General features: G+C 35.2%; 1 protein-coding gene across 1 annotated transcript in view; it reads left to right on the top strand.

Moving 5' to 3' along the window:
* Positions 1-17,763, top strand: part of TOPAZ1 (testis and ovary specific TOPAZ 1) — a 45,536-nt gene that overhangs the window by 16,669 nt on the left and 11,104 nt on the right. The window contains 11 exon segments of the mRNA XM_019723718.3: positions 1,820-1,959; positions 3,628-3,713; positions 4,467-4,592; positions 6,105-6,168; positions 8,409-8,560; positions 8,773-8,865; positions 9,967-10,082; positions 12,039-12,105; positions 13,036-13,210; positions 13,910-14,010; positions 16,052-16,217. Coding sequence (XP_019579277.3) covers positions 1,820-1,959; positions 3,628-3,713; positions 4,467-4,592; positions 6,105-6,168; positions 8,409-8,560; positions 8,773-8,865; positions 9,967-10,082; positions 12,039-12,105; positions 13,036-13,210; positions 13,910-14,010; positions 16,052-16,217 — 1,286 coding nt within the window.

Below are 17,763 nucleotides of genomic sequence, written 5' to 3'. Positions count from 1 at the left end.
TGTTCTCCTTCTGGTATACCCATTATCCTTATATTGCTCTTTCTGATGGAGTCAGATAGTTCTTTCATTTTACACTTGAAACCTATACAATTTTATTAACCAGTGTCACCTCAATAAATTTAATGAAAAATAAAATAAAATAAAAAATAATGCTTGCAGATGGGACTTATCAACAACCATCAAAAATATTTTTTGAGGAAGGAATAAGGAATAATGATAAAAGAAAAGAGAATGTGTACGTGACTTTTATGAAGGTAAGAGTGACTGACGTCAGATGAACGCTGCAGTTGGCAGGTATTTTATGTGACTGCAGTGATTAGTACTGAAAGTTACAGTATGCTTCCCAGAACATGTACAAATACCAAATGTAGAGTCGGAAGACACCTTGGAGATCATCTGATCCATTTTGCTGTTGTGGCAAAGCACACTCAGATCAGGTAACAAATGTGTTCAAGTCCTTTTCTAAAAGTGTGGTCCTTGGAGCAGCAGCACCACGTGGGAACTTGTCAGAAATGCAAATTATTAGGCCCCACCCCCCAATGTAAGAAATAACAAACTCTGGAGGTGGGGCTCATGAATCTGTGTTTCAACAAGGCCACCAGCTGACCTGGATGCACGTTTGGGAACCATTGTATTAAGGAAAAGCCTAGGTAAGAATTAGATTGGCACAGGAGCCCAGTATGATTCCTGACCATTTGGAGATCTTAAAAGTGACAGGATTAACTTATTTTTTTCTGTTAGAAGCATTTGCTTACAAACTAAATACTGTCATTGCAGCCTGCTGAGTTTTATCATCAACTTGGCTCTGCCATAATGACCAGGAATATGACATTGGGCAGGTCACTACATTACCCTGGGCGTCAGTCATCCAATCAAAAATAAAAGAATTTTGCTAGAGAATCTCTTCCATCTATAAAATTCCATTAATTCCTATTCCTTTGTTTTATGTGACCACTTTTATTTGAAGGGGGGTTATGTTGATTGCACATATCAATGATGTCCCAAGTTGGGGAGAGAAGTAAGTATTTTTATTTTGTGTAGTTTTTAAACTCCATCAGTGCTACTAAGTTTCAATTGTTAGAAGTGTGGGCCCCTCTTTTGACTATTTTTATTCTCCTCTAGCCTGGGGAACCCCAGCTGGAAAAGCTTATTAGAATTGTTTTTAAGGTAAAATATTATAGTATCTGAGTGGTCTTTCTCCTAAAAAGTAAATTCATTTATATCTGTCAATTCTGAGATACTTCCTACCCTCCCCCTTGCTTAAGTTATTTTTCTAGATAAGTGACCTCCAGATTAAGCTTTACTAAAATTGGTTATATAGGCTCTCACATAGTAGAATATAGTCAAAGCTGTTTAAATCAACAACTAAGAATGATACAATTTTTATAGCTTCTTCCCAAAGGAAGCTCTCAAGTACGTGTATAAGTTATATGTACTTGTCTTGAAGATTAATTTATAATTCATTCATTTTTTTGCACTTATAATAGAATAATTGAATGGTCTTTTCTGGATTAGAATGCTAGCCCAGTTCCTCCTCAGACCTTTGGTCTGGCATGATCAAAAATACTTTGCTCTAGTTTTAACATGACCGCCTCACTCTTAGCCCTACCACAGTCATTTAACAAGCTTTGGTTTTCTAGTTAAGAAGGCAGAAACAACCTGTTGAAAATACTGACCAATCATGGTATCATAATAGCATACAGCATGAGATATAGCATATACGTAGCATTAGGTTGTGTTTCCACCTAATTTGATTCTCATTACTTTAATGTTTTTGGAATAAATTTAAATTCTGATTTTGCTTTTTCTGCTCACACAGCAAAGATTCTAAAAGTGCAGAGAATATGGTTGGTGAATGTCAATTAACAGTGCTGGGCCCCAAACCTCTGTGCTTATCAGTGCCACCTTTGAATCTAAATGCTTATCAAGAAGACACATTACTGAAGCCCTGGACAAATGGTACCATGTTCTTACTAAGTTCTGTTGGCTTTTGATAAGATAGAAATTATATAGGAAATTTTTCCACCAAAATCAAAGAAAAGGTTTTTAAAAATCGAAACAAGCATAGAATATGGTTAAATTCAAAGGTTTGGGTACCTTTACTTAGTCGAGTGGGGCAGGATCTCAGGGAGACATCAGGGTTGGGCGAGTGGTGTCACCAGGTTAATGCAGATTCAGATTTGCCACCCTCCTATAGGCTATGGGAGGAGGGCTTAACTTAGGGACAATGGCAGCTGTCCCTCCAGCCTTCACCCTCAGGCCACACAATTTCTCCCTATATGTCTCTGGCACCTTTCAAGCTGCTGTCCCTTCATCAGAGCTTAGGGTGAGTACCTGTGAGTAAGTCTGAGCAGAGGCGATTTAAGAGAATGCCTGGGTTTCCAGCAGCCCTCCATCGCCCCCAGATGGATGGAATCCCTGCTGATTTTTCACAGCAAGATGTTATGGGGGCTCCTCTTCCCAGCACTGGTGCTCCAGGCTAGGAAGCCTGGTGTGAAACTGGGACCACTTACTCTTTGGTGGGACCTCTGCAGCTGAGATATCCCTCCCAATGCTCAACTGCCACATGTGGATGTGGGACCAGCCCATTTTGCATCTCCACCCTTCCTACCAGTCTCAACGTGGCTTCTTCTGTATATCCTTAGTTATATAATTTCTGTTCAGCTAGTTTTCAGATGGTTCTTCAGGTTGATTGTTCTATAATTTAGTTGTAATTTTTATGTGATCATGGGAAGATGTAAGCACAATGTTAACCTACTCCACCGTCTTGACCAGAATCTGGTCAATAGAAAACATTTTTATTATTTTATCTTTAGAAAAAAAATTTTAAATGTCCTAATTCCCATTTTGAAAGGCCAACATTAAGGGATATGATGTCAGGTGTATTCATCAGCTCAGGCTGCCATAACAAAATACACAGACTAGGTGGCTTAAACAATAGAAATTTATTTCTCATTGTTCTGGAGGTTAAAAGTCCAAGATCAAGATTATAGTAGGGTTCAGTTTCTGCCTGTCTTCCAGGCTTACAGATGGCTGCCTTCTTGCTAAGTCCTCATATGGCCTTTCCTTGGTGCATGTGTGTGGAAAGAGAGAGCAAGCTCACTGGTGTCTCTCCTTAGAAGGATACTAATTCCATCAAATCAGGGCCTCACCCTTATGATCCCATTTGACTTTAATGCTTCCATTAAAACCCCTATCTCCAAATAAAGTCACATTGGGGGTGAGGGCTTGAACATATGAATTTGATGGGGGACACAGTTCAGTCCGTATCACCCGGGTTTCGCAATAGTTTTCTTCCCTTAGAAAGGTATAGTATTTGTCTATTTAACTTAGAGACAGTGAATTGAATGTGGTATTCAATGCCGCTGTATAAGACTTTTAATAAAGTATATTCAGCTTATGATGAATTTAAAATTTTAAATGTAGGTCTAGAAACACTTAAGGAGCACCTAAGAGGTAAATCATTCTATATTTCACAGGAACACCCCCATGGCAGACAGCCTGTGAATTGAGCATGAAAAGTCCCAAGTGAAACTTGAAAATGTAGTAGTGGTCATCTGTTTCATTGTTATGAAGGGCATAAGTTATAACCCATTGGTGTGTAATGTCATTCTTAATCATTTCTAGATTTCAGATTTCTAGGAAAACATTCTCTCCCAAAGTTGCAGAATCCTGAAACTTGTGAAAATTTTAAGAGGGAAAAAATTGTAGGGGTAAGTCCCCCATTTTAAAAAATATTAATCTTATAAAGCACATACTTTGGGCCTTTCTGGTTGTAGTTCCCTGAGTTGTTTTTTTACGCAGTTCTAGACATCATACAGATTTTGAATTCAGGTTGGTGGTAAGAGGCAGAAAATGAATAATGATTCAGAGGATATTTACAAATAATGTAAGAGATTGAAAGCAGAGGAGGGGGTGGATATTCATAACAGAAAATACAGAATGAATATTTCCTGTAATGAAAGAAACAGCTAGTGATATATAGCAGTTTATAGGAAAATTCTGTTGTAAAAAGCTTTGATTCTGTCAGTTGCCTTTTTCTGTTAATAATTAAAAAAAAAAATACCTAAGGAAAATTTTGATTCTAATAAATGCATTTTAAATATGATACATATTATAATAGAATTAACTTTTTATGAAAGCAAAAGGGGCAGATACATGAGAAGGAAGAGGGAATGTATAAGCTTTTTAAAAAGATGTAAAGTAAAACAATAACAACTTTGAGGGAATATTTTGCACTGAAGGAAATTGTAAAAATTCAGATATCTCACTTTAAATTGATTTTTTTTTCATTATTTTTAAAAATTTAAACTGTTTGAAGCTTTATTATTTTTAATCAAGTCAGCAAGCAATTTATCTTGATACTGTTTGGGGTACATATTTCTAGTTGCTTCAAATGCTTTACCACTTGATTACAATAAGTGTTTTATAATTAACAAAGAAAGGGAATTTGTCTAATTTTCTAGGTGTTCCAGAAGCCCCTAGGGTTGATGATACCCCATAGATATTGCAAATTTCATTTTAATACGTTACGTGGCTGTGAGCGATCACAATGCAAGTTTGCTCATGTGCCTGAGCAAGGGGATGAAAAGGTAAAATATGTAAAGTCTTTGAAGTAGAGATTATTTTAATAATCATCTCAGTCATATGTTGTAATTTAGATTTTCATTGACTCCTAATAGATGAGCTTTGCATGATTTGGGGCTTTATATAAATGAAATCAAACAATCTGTATACTATTGTTTCTGGCTTCTTTCGTTCAATATTTTTGAGTCATCTATATTTTTTTACTTAATTGTAAATGTTTCTTATTGCTATGTCATATTGAATATTCCATTCTGTGAGTAGATCAAAATATATTTGTTGATCAATATACTTTTGATGGGCATTTGTATAGTTTCTAAGTATGGTAATTATAACAGTGATGCCATCAGTGGTCTGCATGCCTTTGGTGAACATACATAGACATGATGGGTTATACTGAAAACCGGAATTGTTGGGCCACAGGGTCTGCAGAAGTTCAACATCAGTATATACTGCCAAACATTTCCATCGTGATTTACCAATTACACTCTCACCAGCAATGTCTGAGAGTTCTAGTTGTTTCACATCCTCCCCAGCTCTTGGTATGATCAGCCTTTTGGTTTTAGCCCGTTTGGTTGGGGAGGGAGTGATGCCTTCCCTGGTGTTTCATGAAGCTGAGCATCTTTCAAAACCTTTATTGGACATTTGGATATCCCCTGTTTGGAAATAGCTAAATATTTTGCCTATATTCCGGGGGATTGTATTTTTCTTATCCATCTTGAGACTGCTTTACACATTCTGGATACAAGTTCTTCATTGGATATATATATTGCGAACACCTTTTACTACTTTACAAGTTGCCTTTTCACTCCCTTAAAGGTGCCTTTTGATAAACAGAATTTCTTAAATTTTATATAGTCCAATTTTGTGAATTTTTTCTTTTACAGTGTTAACTTTTTGCCAAAATCATGAGGATGTTCACTTACTTCTTCCTTTAACAGTTTTTTTTTTTTCATTTAAAACTCGTAGCCATCTAGAATTGATTTTTGTTTATGATATGAGTTCAATATACATTTTTTTTCCTATGTGGATCTCCAGATTACCCAACACCATTTACTAAAAAGACCATCTTTTCCTCACTGCACTGCAGTGTCACCATGTCATAAATCAGCTGATTGTAAATAAGTGGGACTATTTCTAGTGGGACTATTAGTGGGACTATTAGAACTCTCTGTTCTAATCTTTGAGTTTATTCTTCAGTCAGTAAATGGTTGTTTTTTTAATGACCTAAATAAGGCTTTTTATTATAGAGTTCAAGGATTTTTCTCCCCTCCCCCAATTGCTTACTAATTTTGACTCTTGTTTCCTTGACTATTTCTTTGACAGTTCTCTATATAAGGTTTTTGTAATGAATTCAGTGTGCATTTCAAATCTGCAGGTTAACTTAATGTCAGCCTCTTTATTCCATTGCTTTAAGTTCACTTTAAAAAAATGGGATAAGTATAAAGATAGAATTGAAATTTGTGTAGTTTTCATGAAATATAAAAAGGTAATTTTACTTTTTTTTGTGACTTTTGCAGGTTTGTATGGATGTGTTTAAGAAATACATAAGTATCAACGATGTATGTTTACTACAACGTGCAGGTATGAGACAATGGAATGATTACTATAAATTCATTAATGTCAGTGTTTCAAACATTGTCCTATTGTGTCTTATAGTTTGAAAGTAATTCCATACTTTTAAGTATGAAAACCAAATGCCTTAGAGTAGCTCTGTTGGTCTTAGAAAGGATTTTTTAAAAAGTGTGTCATTTTGGTTAATAAAATTATAATTCACTTGACACTATAATTCCTTTACATATGAATACGTTCATGACCTAGAAATTTTATTTACAGGTGTAAGACAGAAAATAGGATATAGTTAATTGGCTTAAAATCTTTCTGAAGGGACCTTTCAGAAACTGGGTCTTCCCTACTTCTTTATTCTCTTTTTACACTTACCTTTGTAGCCAATGCACCATCCCCACTGAATTCTGTGCAGTTCCGTAAGCTGGCCAGTCTGTGTTATGGATAGAAGTGCCACTGCTGCCACTGTTCTCTCTACCTGGCATGACTTTCTTCCGTCCCCCTTTTGCATAGCAAAGACCCACTCATCATTCAAGGCTTAGTCACAGAAACTAGGATCACCTCCTCTATTAGGTCCTTATCTGACTGCACAGCCTCATCCCATTCTCTGCCCCCAGGTCCCCCGACTACATCGTGAGCCCCAAGAGAAAGGACCAGGCTTTATACGTGTATTTGTCTCCCTGACACAGCCACCAAAGCCACATAGCATGATGGCAATAGAGCACGTTAGCATTGTGTTCATCTGCTTGAAATCTCATTTGGCTGAAAATGAAATCATTGACAAGTTTATTATTTTGCTGCTGATATCACCTCCCCAAGAATTAGAGAAAGCATCTAGGGAACTGATAGTCTGGACTTCATCTAAGTATAACAAGGAAGAAACAGCTAGGTAGGAGTCATAGGAGTCCTTATAGGGGCTACACCTGTCACCTGAGGGGTGTGGTAGCCAAGGAGGAGAAGCTACATATGGTTAGATGTGGATAAATATTGTCTTCCAGAAATAATTCCATAACGTGAGATGTGGAGGAAAAGAGGATGACATGGAAAAAAATACAGAACTTTCAAAAATGTAATTCTGATTGTGTAAGCATCCAATATGGTAACAGAAGAAATATATCTGAATTTAGTTTTAAAACAGCAAACACATTTTTAAGTATACAATTCAGTGGCATTAAATACATTTGCAGTATTGTATAATCATCACCATTATCTGTTTCCAGAACTTTGTCACTATCCCAAACAGAAATTCCATACCTATTAAACAATATCTTGATCTGCTTCTTATATAGGCAACTGTGTAGATACTACCAAGTGAAGAGCAGGAAGAATTTATCTGTATGTGCCCAAGAAAGATTGTAGTATGTAAAGAAACTAGAATAAAGCTTAATATTGTTATACTGTGTTATTAAAGTTGTTAATATTTGTTATAACTTCAATATTAATTTTTCTGTCATACTATTGAATTTTATCAGTAGCTACTGACTTTTCCAAGCAACACCAAATAATCCAGACAGTAATTAGTATTTTGGGAAGAAATAATTAACACAAAAATAAAACCCAAAGTAATTTTTACTAAAGCAATTTCAGCTAAGGTGCTTAGATTTTGACCCGGGCAATTTTAGAATGGGGAAAAAATAATCAATGAATGATCCCAATTGAAATAATTGTGGTAAAATTAATGAGAAAAAAAATGGAAATGATTTTAAGTGTTATATAGAAAAATGATTAAGGAGTTGAATTGACATTTAAAAACTACTCTCTTGAAGCAAATTAATCAACGTTGTAATTTTTAGTAAAATGTTCATAATCACAAACTGGAATAAAAAATTATCCCCAGGGTCAACACAGTGGTGGGGTTAAAACAACAAGTAGGGGTATGTGTCAAAATTGTCTGTATCCATCCCTAAAATATGCAGTTGCTCATACATCACTAGGCCACTGCCTGAAGTATCCCTGGGAGTGTGGCTCCCTGGGAATTCATATTGAGGCCATGATATATGAGGCAATTTAGACTGATTTTTGGTGGAGAGCACATGAGTTAGCTCCCAGTCTAGTGCCTTACATGCCTGGTTGACTTCAAATGTTACTGCCACTAACTTTTGCTTTAAATTATTTTCATCAAGTATTTCTGATACCGGAAATGTACCTTTCAAGAAAATGAATTTATATGACTCAATCTTTAAATATAGAAAAATTGTCTAATTTAGAAAAAATGAATATCTTAAAAGTAGTAAACATGTATGTTTTTTCACTTTCAGTAAGCATGTTTATGGAGTACTACAGAAGATTTCCTCCAGGTATACACTTTGATTTACAAGTGCTAAATGACCTTCTAAATTCTTTACTCAAACATTGTTTATTGAAAGAAGTATTTCAGGTAGTGAAACTCAGCATAATGGTTAAAATGCTGGTAAGTATCCTGAAATTACGTATTTTTAATATTTTAAGTTAATTTCTCTGTTAGATTTCCTATTTGTATAATTTAGCAGTTAAGTTTCCATGTTTGTTGACTACTTCCTAGAGAAAATTTGTGTTTTTCAGCATAAACAAATTTGAGAAACTTAAGGTGTACTGAAAGAAGACAAGACATAAAAGTGAGTGTAATTTTTTTGTTTTTTCCAGCCTGCTCTGAAAATACTACTAGAAATATTTGAGCATGTGGCAACTATGAAATTAAGGAATGCTGTACCTACCTTAATTGATATCTTTTGCAAGGTATGGTTTTATTTTATCTCTTTTACTCTCTAATAGCGAATAACCAATGAAAAGAAAATAACGATTTAGAAAGAGATAATGGTTTTCAAGAAAATAGTAATTTCCACTTATTCTCTTCATCTGCCTTTTATTCACATTCTTGATGCCAAAAAATTCTATTTTCAGAAGTGTTCTTTTTCTCTTGAAATAGGGTTCTGTGACTGACAGGCCTTCCCCTTAAATGAATAGTTTCAAGCACTCCAGGAGACTTCTTTCTAATTTGTGAACTGTCCTCATTTCTACACCTTAAGAATGATTAAAGACAATTCTTCTCTTACAAAAGATTTAAGTTCATTTATAATAAAAATAAATATACAATCAATATATAAATAGAAAACCAAAACCAAAACAAAGAAAGTAGATAGAAAAATGGTGGCAAGGAATTAATTTTATATTTGGCATTAAACAAAAACAACCTCTGTGGCTCTCTAAAAATACATTAAAATTTTTACTTTTGTTGACTACTTCCTAGTATTTGGTACTACCTAGCCATCCATTTCAGAATAGGCCTAACAGCAGGAAACCACCCCCACCCCCCACCTTTTTCTTTAGGAAGCAGCGTAGGAACTCCTCTAGCAAATGAACAAATATTTCAGTCACTATCTCTAGAGCCACATTAAAGAACTTGACAGAATTATCTGTCTGGAAATTTTTTGAATCAGAAATCACTGATCACCCATGGTCGTTGTAGAACCCTCAGTTCGCTCCTCCTCAGGAAGTTTACAGTCAGGGATAAGGTATAGACCAGTGCTGTACTAAAGGACATAATGAGTACTGAATGAAAGGTAAAGTGATAAAGTGGTTGAGATAACTTGGAGAACAGGAAGAATATTCAAGTTTCAAGCTCGAATTATTCATTTTTGCTTTGAATTTTTGAAGTAGGGTATCTTACTGTGGTTCTCAAATATTTGGAGAAAATATGCTTTCAAATTTTTAAAGGAATTTTAATTATACTTGTCTTTGTTTCACTTTTTCCATCGGTCTCTTTAGTTGTTTCATACACACTGGTTTTCAACTCACTGGTATTTTTATAAGAATGACTACTTTTTTTCTCTTCTACAGCTTATTGAAGCTGGGATGGTGCTTGACCCAGAACACTTTAACTATATTGTGAAGCTCTTATACCAACTAGAGGCTTCCAAACAAGAAATAAGTGCAGTTCTGGAAATGAAATCCAGGTAAGAAAAATCATTATAATTAAGATATATATATATATATATATATATTGGTGAGGACTTATAAAGGATGAAAGTAAATCACTTACACTGCTCACATGTCCAAACATCTGGATAGTTGCCCACTGTAACCCTTCTCCCATCTCTTGACCGTGTCTTAGTCACATTGTCGTTAATCAAGCTGCCACTAGCCAGCCGTCCCAGCCAGCCTCGTCACAGCTTTCTCTGTACCTGATCTCGTCTCAGTGCCTGGCACATCAGATGTAAAAGGAATCTCTTATCCTCTGTTTCACAACTTGATTCCACTCAGTGCACTCTCTTACATATATATAAGTTATCTTAATTCTTTTTTTGTTTCATTCTCTTGTCATATTAGCTAAATAAATATTTTAATGTCTCTTCTTCATTCTCTCTCTCACTTGTTTACTTTCTCTATTCAGCTTATCGTTCTCCAAAGGCCTTTTTTTAGAAACCTGTGATAATTAAAAGAGTAATACCATAATATACCTGTATTGAGTAAAAGAAGAGCCGTGAGTTTAAAAAAAAAAAAAGTAATTATTCCGTATGTAGAGAAAAGTCTACAAATCATAAGTATTTAAATGAACCATAACTTTTTTTTTTTTTTTAAGTATTGGTATCCCATTTATTGAACACCCATTGAATTTTTTTATTTTTTTTTAAGATTTTTTTTTTTTTTTTTAATTGGGGAAGGGGAACAGGACTTTATTGGGGAACAGTGTGCACTTTCAGGACTTTTTTCTCCAAGTCAAGTTGTTGTCCTTTCAATCTTAGTTGTGGAGGGTTCTGTTCAGCTTCAAGTTGTTGTTCTTTCAGTCTTAGTTGTGGAGGGCGCAGCTCAGCTCCAGGTCCAGTTGCCGTTGCTAGTTGCAGGGGGCACAGCCCACCATCCCTTGCGGGAGTCGAACCGGCAACCTTGTGGTTGAGAGGACGCACTCCAACTAACTGAGCCATCCGGGAGCTCAGCGGCAGCTCAGCTCAAGGTGCCGTGTTCAATTTTAGTTGCAGGGGGCGCTGCCCACCATCCCTTGTGGGAGTCGAGGAATTGAACTGGCAACCTTGTGGTTGAGAGCCCACACTCCAACCAACAACTGAGCTATCCGGGAGGCAGCTCAGCTCAAGGTGCCGTGTTCAATCTTAGTTGCAGGAGGCAGAGCCCACCGTCCCTTGCGGGACTCGAGGAATTGAACTGGCAACCTTGTGGTTGGGAGCCCACTGGCCCATGTGGGAATCGAACCGATAGCCTTCGGAGTTAGGAGCATGGAGCTCTAACCGCCTGAGCCACCGGGCCGGCCCCAACCATAACTTTTTAATAAAATCATTTGATAAGTGCAAATGAGGTCAACCACCAAAGCCCTTGAGAATGAATGCCCAGAATTCTCCGTCCGATAGTTTCCACAGCTGCTGTTATCTCATCATCCTCTAATACAGAGGTTTCCAAACTTTCTTGGTCTACAGTGTCCATAGGCCAAAAGAAATAGGTTAATAGTCTTATTTATTAAATAGTTAGATCCAAACAAGTTAATAGCTGTAGTTTAACAGTGTCTGACAGAAAGAAGCCTCTTGAAATTTTCAAATAACCTCTGGGTTTGCCCTAGTGCCCTGGATGCCATAGAGATCAAGAGCTGGAATTTAATGATTTTTCTCTTTTTATTCACAATTATTTGAAGCTTTGGTATCCTCTGTCTTCAAATTAGACAGAAGGTCTGGTTTCATGTGTAATTTGCTTTTTCCTTCTTGTTGCCTATGGTTTGGAGAGGAAATAGTGTGAGGTAGGTATCTATGCAGTTTCCTTTCTTTTTAGTTCTAAAGAACTTTTATAGTATATTACTGCATTCTTTTTCCTCCAGTCTCTTAGGTATAAACTGTAAACTAAATGAATTAGGAGCAATAGTGACTTTTTAGAGGGTGAACTTAATTAACTCCTTTCTATTGTTAAAGGTTACAAGTGAGGCAATTTAAAAAGAACTGGACCTGTGATTTAGATTTAGCCTTGAATGAAATAGAGGTATGACACTTATTTTTTATATAAATTGCTGGGATCTTTAAAAACCAATAACGATAAAGAAACTTTGAAAAGTAATCCCATGTTTGGAAAAGTTTTAGAAATGTGGCTATTATACGGAGAAAGTGCTCAGCGAAAAGATGTTTAATTTTTTTTGATACTTTGAAATACAAACATAATTTTTAGGATTGTGGACTATTCTAAAAATAATTCTAGGAATTATTTCAAAAATAACTTATGTTACGGTATAATAATCTACAGGTTAGCCTTTAATTCTTGTCGCTGGGCAGACTCAGTGCACGAGAAAGTTGGCTTACTTGTCATGATCCATGGATGGCTACAGCATGTGAAATGACGGGAAAACCAAGGTCAGCGTGCCTTCGCCACGCATTTAGATTATAAGGAATACATGACTTTCTGGATGATTTTGCTTTTTAATTTAAGCTCATTTTTGTACTCATCTAGTGATTGTTGGTCTAGTCTTAGTATTTATATCCTGGAAACAGTTTTTTTGTTGGTTGGTTGCTTTTCTACTATAAACTATTTCTTAGTTTATAGTAGAAAATAATGGAAGATAGTAAGTTTACTGAAATTTACTTTGTAGCTCCTTTTATAGAAGACATTCCATAAAAATCTATCTTCACTGTCTAGTTCAGGTTTGGGGGTGACATCATTAAGTGTATTAGGAACTAGATAATTAAAACAAATGTACATTGCCATCGATAACCTATAAAGGCTGTGCTACAGTCAGAAAAGTACATTGTACACAGCATGTTATTGATGTTGTAACACTTGTCAGTAAATTTATAAGATTTGCAGAGATTGTCTTCTTAATTTCTGTATATCTAATGCCTGCATATGCCTACCCCATAATATGTTCCCATAAATGACAGCTTTCTTTCTTTGTTGTTTTGTTTTTAATAATTCTGATAGCATTGTAAAGAAAAAGGTGACTGGACCAAACTGGGAAATTTATATATTAACGTGAAAATGGGCTGTGAAAAATTTGCAGATTTCCAGAGATTTTGTGCTTCTATTGCTGAAACACTAACAAAAGACTATAAAGAAGAGAGACCAGGTGTTCCATTTTGTGAATTTGCTGAAACAGGTAAAATGTCCCTGTTTTGGTCTGAGTCTTGTGTGTTAGTGTGGCGCAATGTTCTTATTAGGAATGTAAAGTTCTTAATATTTTCCATTTTGGGGATAAGTTAATATTGCATGTTTCAGATACTTCTTCTTCTCTTTATAAATTTTTCCATCTACTTATTGTTAAGTTAATGATATAAGGTCAAAATTTGGTGTTTTAATATCAGATGTTTCATGTTCTTATTTTTCTTTTCATTCATATTAGTAAAACTATTGCTAGCAAATTATATTGGAGCACCTGAATTTTTGAATCATTAAATTGTTACTATCTTCACTATTACAAGTCAACAAAATTCATATATTTTTGAGACTTTGTTTTTCACATGAGCTCTTCGTTGCTATATTCTTTATCAGGTGTCGGCAAACTTTTCATGTAAAGAACCACATAGGAAATATTTCAGGCTTTGCACACACCACATATGATCTGTGGCACATAGTTTCGTTTTGTTTTCTTTTCAAACAACCCTTTAAAAAAAACAAAGAAAGACATTCTTAGCTCACAGGCTGTATAAATACAGGCCAAGGGCCAGACTTGGCCCGTGGGATGTAGTTTGCCGACACCTGGTGTTTGTGGTAGTATCAGTAATTCCATATTAAGTTGCCTTTTTCATCATTTTAAGTGACTATTTCACTTTCTTCCACATGCCTACTTTGTTTTCAGTTAGCAAAGATCCAAAAAACAGTGAAGTAGATAAAACTTTGCTGGGAAGAATCGGAATCAGTGCTATGTACTTCTATCACAAATTGTTGCAGTGGTCCAAGGTACTTTATTCAGTTTCTATTTGGGCTTGGTATAGAGTTAGTTTTAAATTTTTGAACAGACTGTAGGTTAACCCTGCAAGTTACAAATTTGCCAATAATCATCACCATTGAAAAATGAGTCTCAGACTAGTCAGTGACTTTTTAGGTGGTATATTAGGCAAAGGTGGAAAGGGGGTGGCCGTGAGACTGGCTGGCTACTGTGAAGAATTTCAATATGGGGAACATTTAGGAAGCTGTGCTAAGTAGCCTATTTATTTGAAACAACTTTCAATTCCGGACTTATTTCACTAGCTCCTGAGTATCGATAGCATGAAATTGTGCAAGAGTTCAAAACACCTTTTTAAGATGAACCTAGGATACTCAGCAATTAACAGAACTCCTTAAAAATCAACTCCTAGAATGCTCTGGAACATTATATACCACATATCTTGATGTCTAGTTTTGAGGTTTAGCTCACCATAGAAGTGGTCAAGTGATTCCAGACCACATTGTACTACCATTCTTTAGATTTCCCTGAGGTGGCAGGTGAAGTTATAGATTCGGTCAAGTTAAGTAAAGTGGAGGAAAGGAAAATCCAAAATAGTAAAGAAGTGCTAAGGAATGGACTAACATAGAAAGTGCAACAGTTGACAGTGCGGTCACTATTTAATCAACTATTAAAATGTATCTTTTCTTACTTTCTTCTTTCCATAAAGCGATTATCTCAAAATTGAATGAGTTTAATAACATTTAAGTACATGATCACTCATACACATACAAAAAGTCATGAATTTTTTAAAATTAAAAAACAACAGCAGAGTCATTGTACAGAAGGTCTCCGAGAGGGTTAGCACTTCCTGTGCAATAGGCCTGGAATGGGCAAAAGGTACCTTGTCACCTGGCCTCACAATCTAGCTTAAGGTTGGTCAGAGCATTGATTTCTTGGGTATTTAATGCTTGAGAAATTAAGGAATGCCTAACAAGAAGACCCTTTTTAAAAATACAGACTGATTTTGCTCAAATTTTAGACTATATTTTAATTTTATTAGGTTATTATTTCTTAGGAGGCTGGTGAATTTGTGTTTGTATTTTAGTGAAAATTTTTAATATTCAATTTTGAACGAATATTTTATTATCTCAGTATGATTTTTAATGAAACCTGTTCCTTTTTTAACATAAAAGTAAAACCATTGACATTAAAGCCGCCATCTCTTGAGAAATGCACTATTCATATAATCAAAGTGAAAGTACCTTGACATCACAATATGCATCTGACTCAAAATAGTATAGAATAGAATATAAAACAAGGGTCTGCAAAGCGCCAAATCTGGCTCACGGCCTGTTTTTGTACATCTTGAGAGCTAAGAATATTTTTCACATTTTTAAAGAGTTAGAAATTAAAAAACAACAACAACCAAAAAGAATGTACAACTGATGGAATGTGACCTGCAAGACATAAAGTAATTACTATCTGGTCATTTATATAAAAAGTTTGCTGACCCTGATATAAAATAATAATATATGTCCAATTTCTAGTGTCCACACTAGAGACAATTTTTATGTTGAGTATGTGAAATAATTCATCTATTAAACTGAAGTAACAATTTTCAGCCAACAATCTTACCCCTTTTTTTATTGTCATTCTTTATCTAAATTTGATAATAAATTATCTTCATTTTCACTTTTCCTCCTGGATTTCAGAGTGATCAAGAGGAGAAGTGCAAAAAATTATGATCAGTAGTTTTCCACACTAAAACATGAAATCCTTTTGCCGAATGAAATCTTGAGGGAAAGCACAATGTATAAAACACATGAAAGGAGAACTGGGGAAAGGGGGCCCAGTAGTAAGGGATGGTTAATGTGAGGCAAAGCCCTGCTTACTCCCCTCCCTCTTCCACCTTTGTGGCTAAGCAGGAAGGGGCTTAAGGAAAGTCTTGAAACAGTTTAGAACCATCATCTAGAATGATGATTCAAGTTTCTATAGAATGATCAGTGTGACTGTGTATCTTTGTAATACTCTAAATGATTGATACTCAATTAGTGTTCTTTATTTTCACTCTAGGGAAGGAAGGTCTTAGATAAACTATATGAATTAAAAATACATTTTACAAGTTTAAAAGGACTTACAGGGCCTGAGAAGTTAGCACCAAGATGTCAAATTGTGAATATTGCAGCAGAAATTTTTCTGAAAAACGGAAGCCTAGATGGTGCCATGTGGGTATTAAGGGGTAAGTTCTGATATATGTGAGCATAAAATAATTTGTTGTTATAAATTCTTGTGTATGTAATTAACCTTAAGTTGATAGTGAATTGTGAGTGATAATTTGGTCTAAACCCTAGGAGTCATGTGGATAGGAAATGTGGTTGTTGTATAAAATGGAAGGAGACAGTTCACCTAGCTTTAAAGAAGTAATTGTATGAACCTTTGTTGAAAAGCTAGTTCAAGGTAAATGCTTTACCTTGATTATCTCAATTAATCTTCTTAGAAATCCTATGAGTTTGGAATTATTACAATCTCCATTTTATGGATTTAAAAAAATGTTGTCAGAGACATTAAGCAACTTGTCCAAAATGATGTAAGGAGGAGGCCAGATTCAAACCCAAACAGTCCAGCTTTAGAGCCCAGGCTTCAGCTGCCATCTAAGACAGGGAATCCCGATTGCAGTCTCATAAACTCTGCATGTTCAAACCAAGACAAGTAAAGCTTACTTTCCCTAGAAAGTCAATCCATCTAGCAGAAATTAAAATGAAATTAAGCCAGCAGAAGCAACTAAGGTAGTTTGGTGTGAGGTAAATAATAATTCAGAGAACACAGTAGTTGTAGCACAGCATGGTATCTAACAGTAGCTCTGGCTACTTGGACCATCAGGCAGATTTTATTTGATGAAATGGGATAAGAATGAAGAAACCTCGAGAACCTGAGTTTAGGTTGGGAAGATGGAATATGAGTGTATGCATAAGTAAAGCAAATAGATAACCTTTACACTAACACAGCACGTACAACACTGTATAAGTTTAAGGTGTACAGCATAATGACTTGACTTACATATATTTGGCAATGATTACCACAGTAAGTTTAGTTGACATCTATTATTTCATGTAAATACAAAAAAGAAAAAAAAAGTGTTTTTTTCCTTGTGGTGAGAACTCTTAGGATCTACTCTCTTAACAGCTTTCAAATATACCGTCCAGCAGTGTTAACTCTAGTCATTGTGTTGTGCCTTACATCTGGATACTTGTTTATCTTATAACCAGAAATTCGTACCTTTTGACCACTTTCATCCAATTACCCCACCCCTCAAACCCCACTGTTGGTAACCACAAATCTGATCTCTTTCTGGGGTTTGGTGGTTTGTTTTGTTTTTATTTTTAGATTTCACATATAAGAGAGACCATACATTATTTGTCTTTCTCTATCTGAATTGTTTTACTTAGCCTAATATTTTCAAGGTCCTTCTATGTTGTCCCAGGCTGCAGTTTTTGAAAGCATGAATGTGTGTTTTTGTGGTTTATTGGTTTGTTTTCAGAAAAGTGTTAATTTTTTTATACTATGAAATTTAATATAAAGCTTAGCTCAAACACCTGGACCAGTGATTGTCACTAAAGTACTAATATAAGCATATAAACAATTATAATCTTTTTTTTGTTAATTTCTTCTTTGTACTTTTCTGTTTTGCTTGCATTTTTTATAGTGATAGTTCATATTTAAAAAACATTATTTTAAAAGTAAATCAACCAACTTGGCTTCATCCTAAACAACAATATATTTGAAAT

The sequence above is a fragment of the Rhinolophus sinicus genome, chromosome 5 (genome assembly GCF_057876585.1).
Source record: "Rhinolophus sinicus isolate RSI-liver-muscle chromosome 5, RSI-T2T, whole genome shotgun sequence".
Lineage (NCBI taxonomy): Eukaryota > Metazoa > Chordata > Mammalia > Chiroptera > Rhinolophidae > Rhinolophus > Rhinolophus sinicus.
Note: the sequence above shows the minus strand (reverse complement) of the source record. Positions and strands in the feature narration are given on the sequence as shown.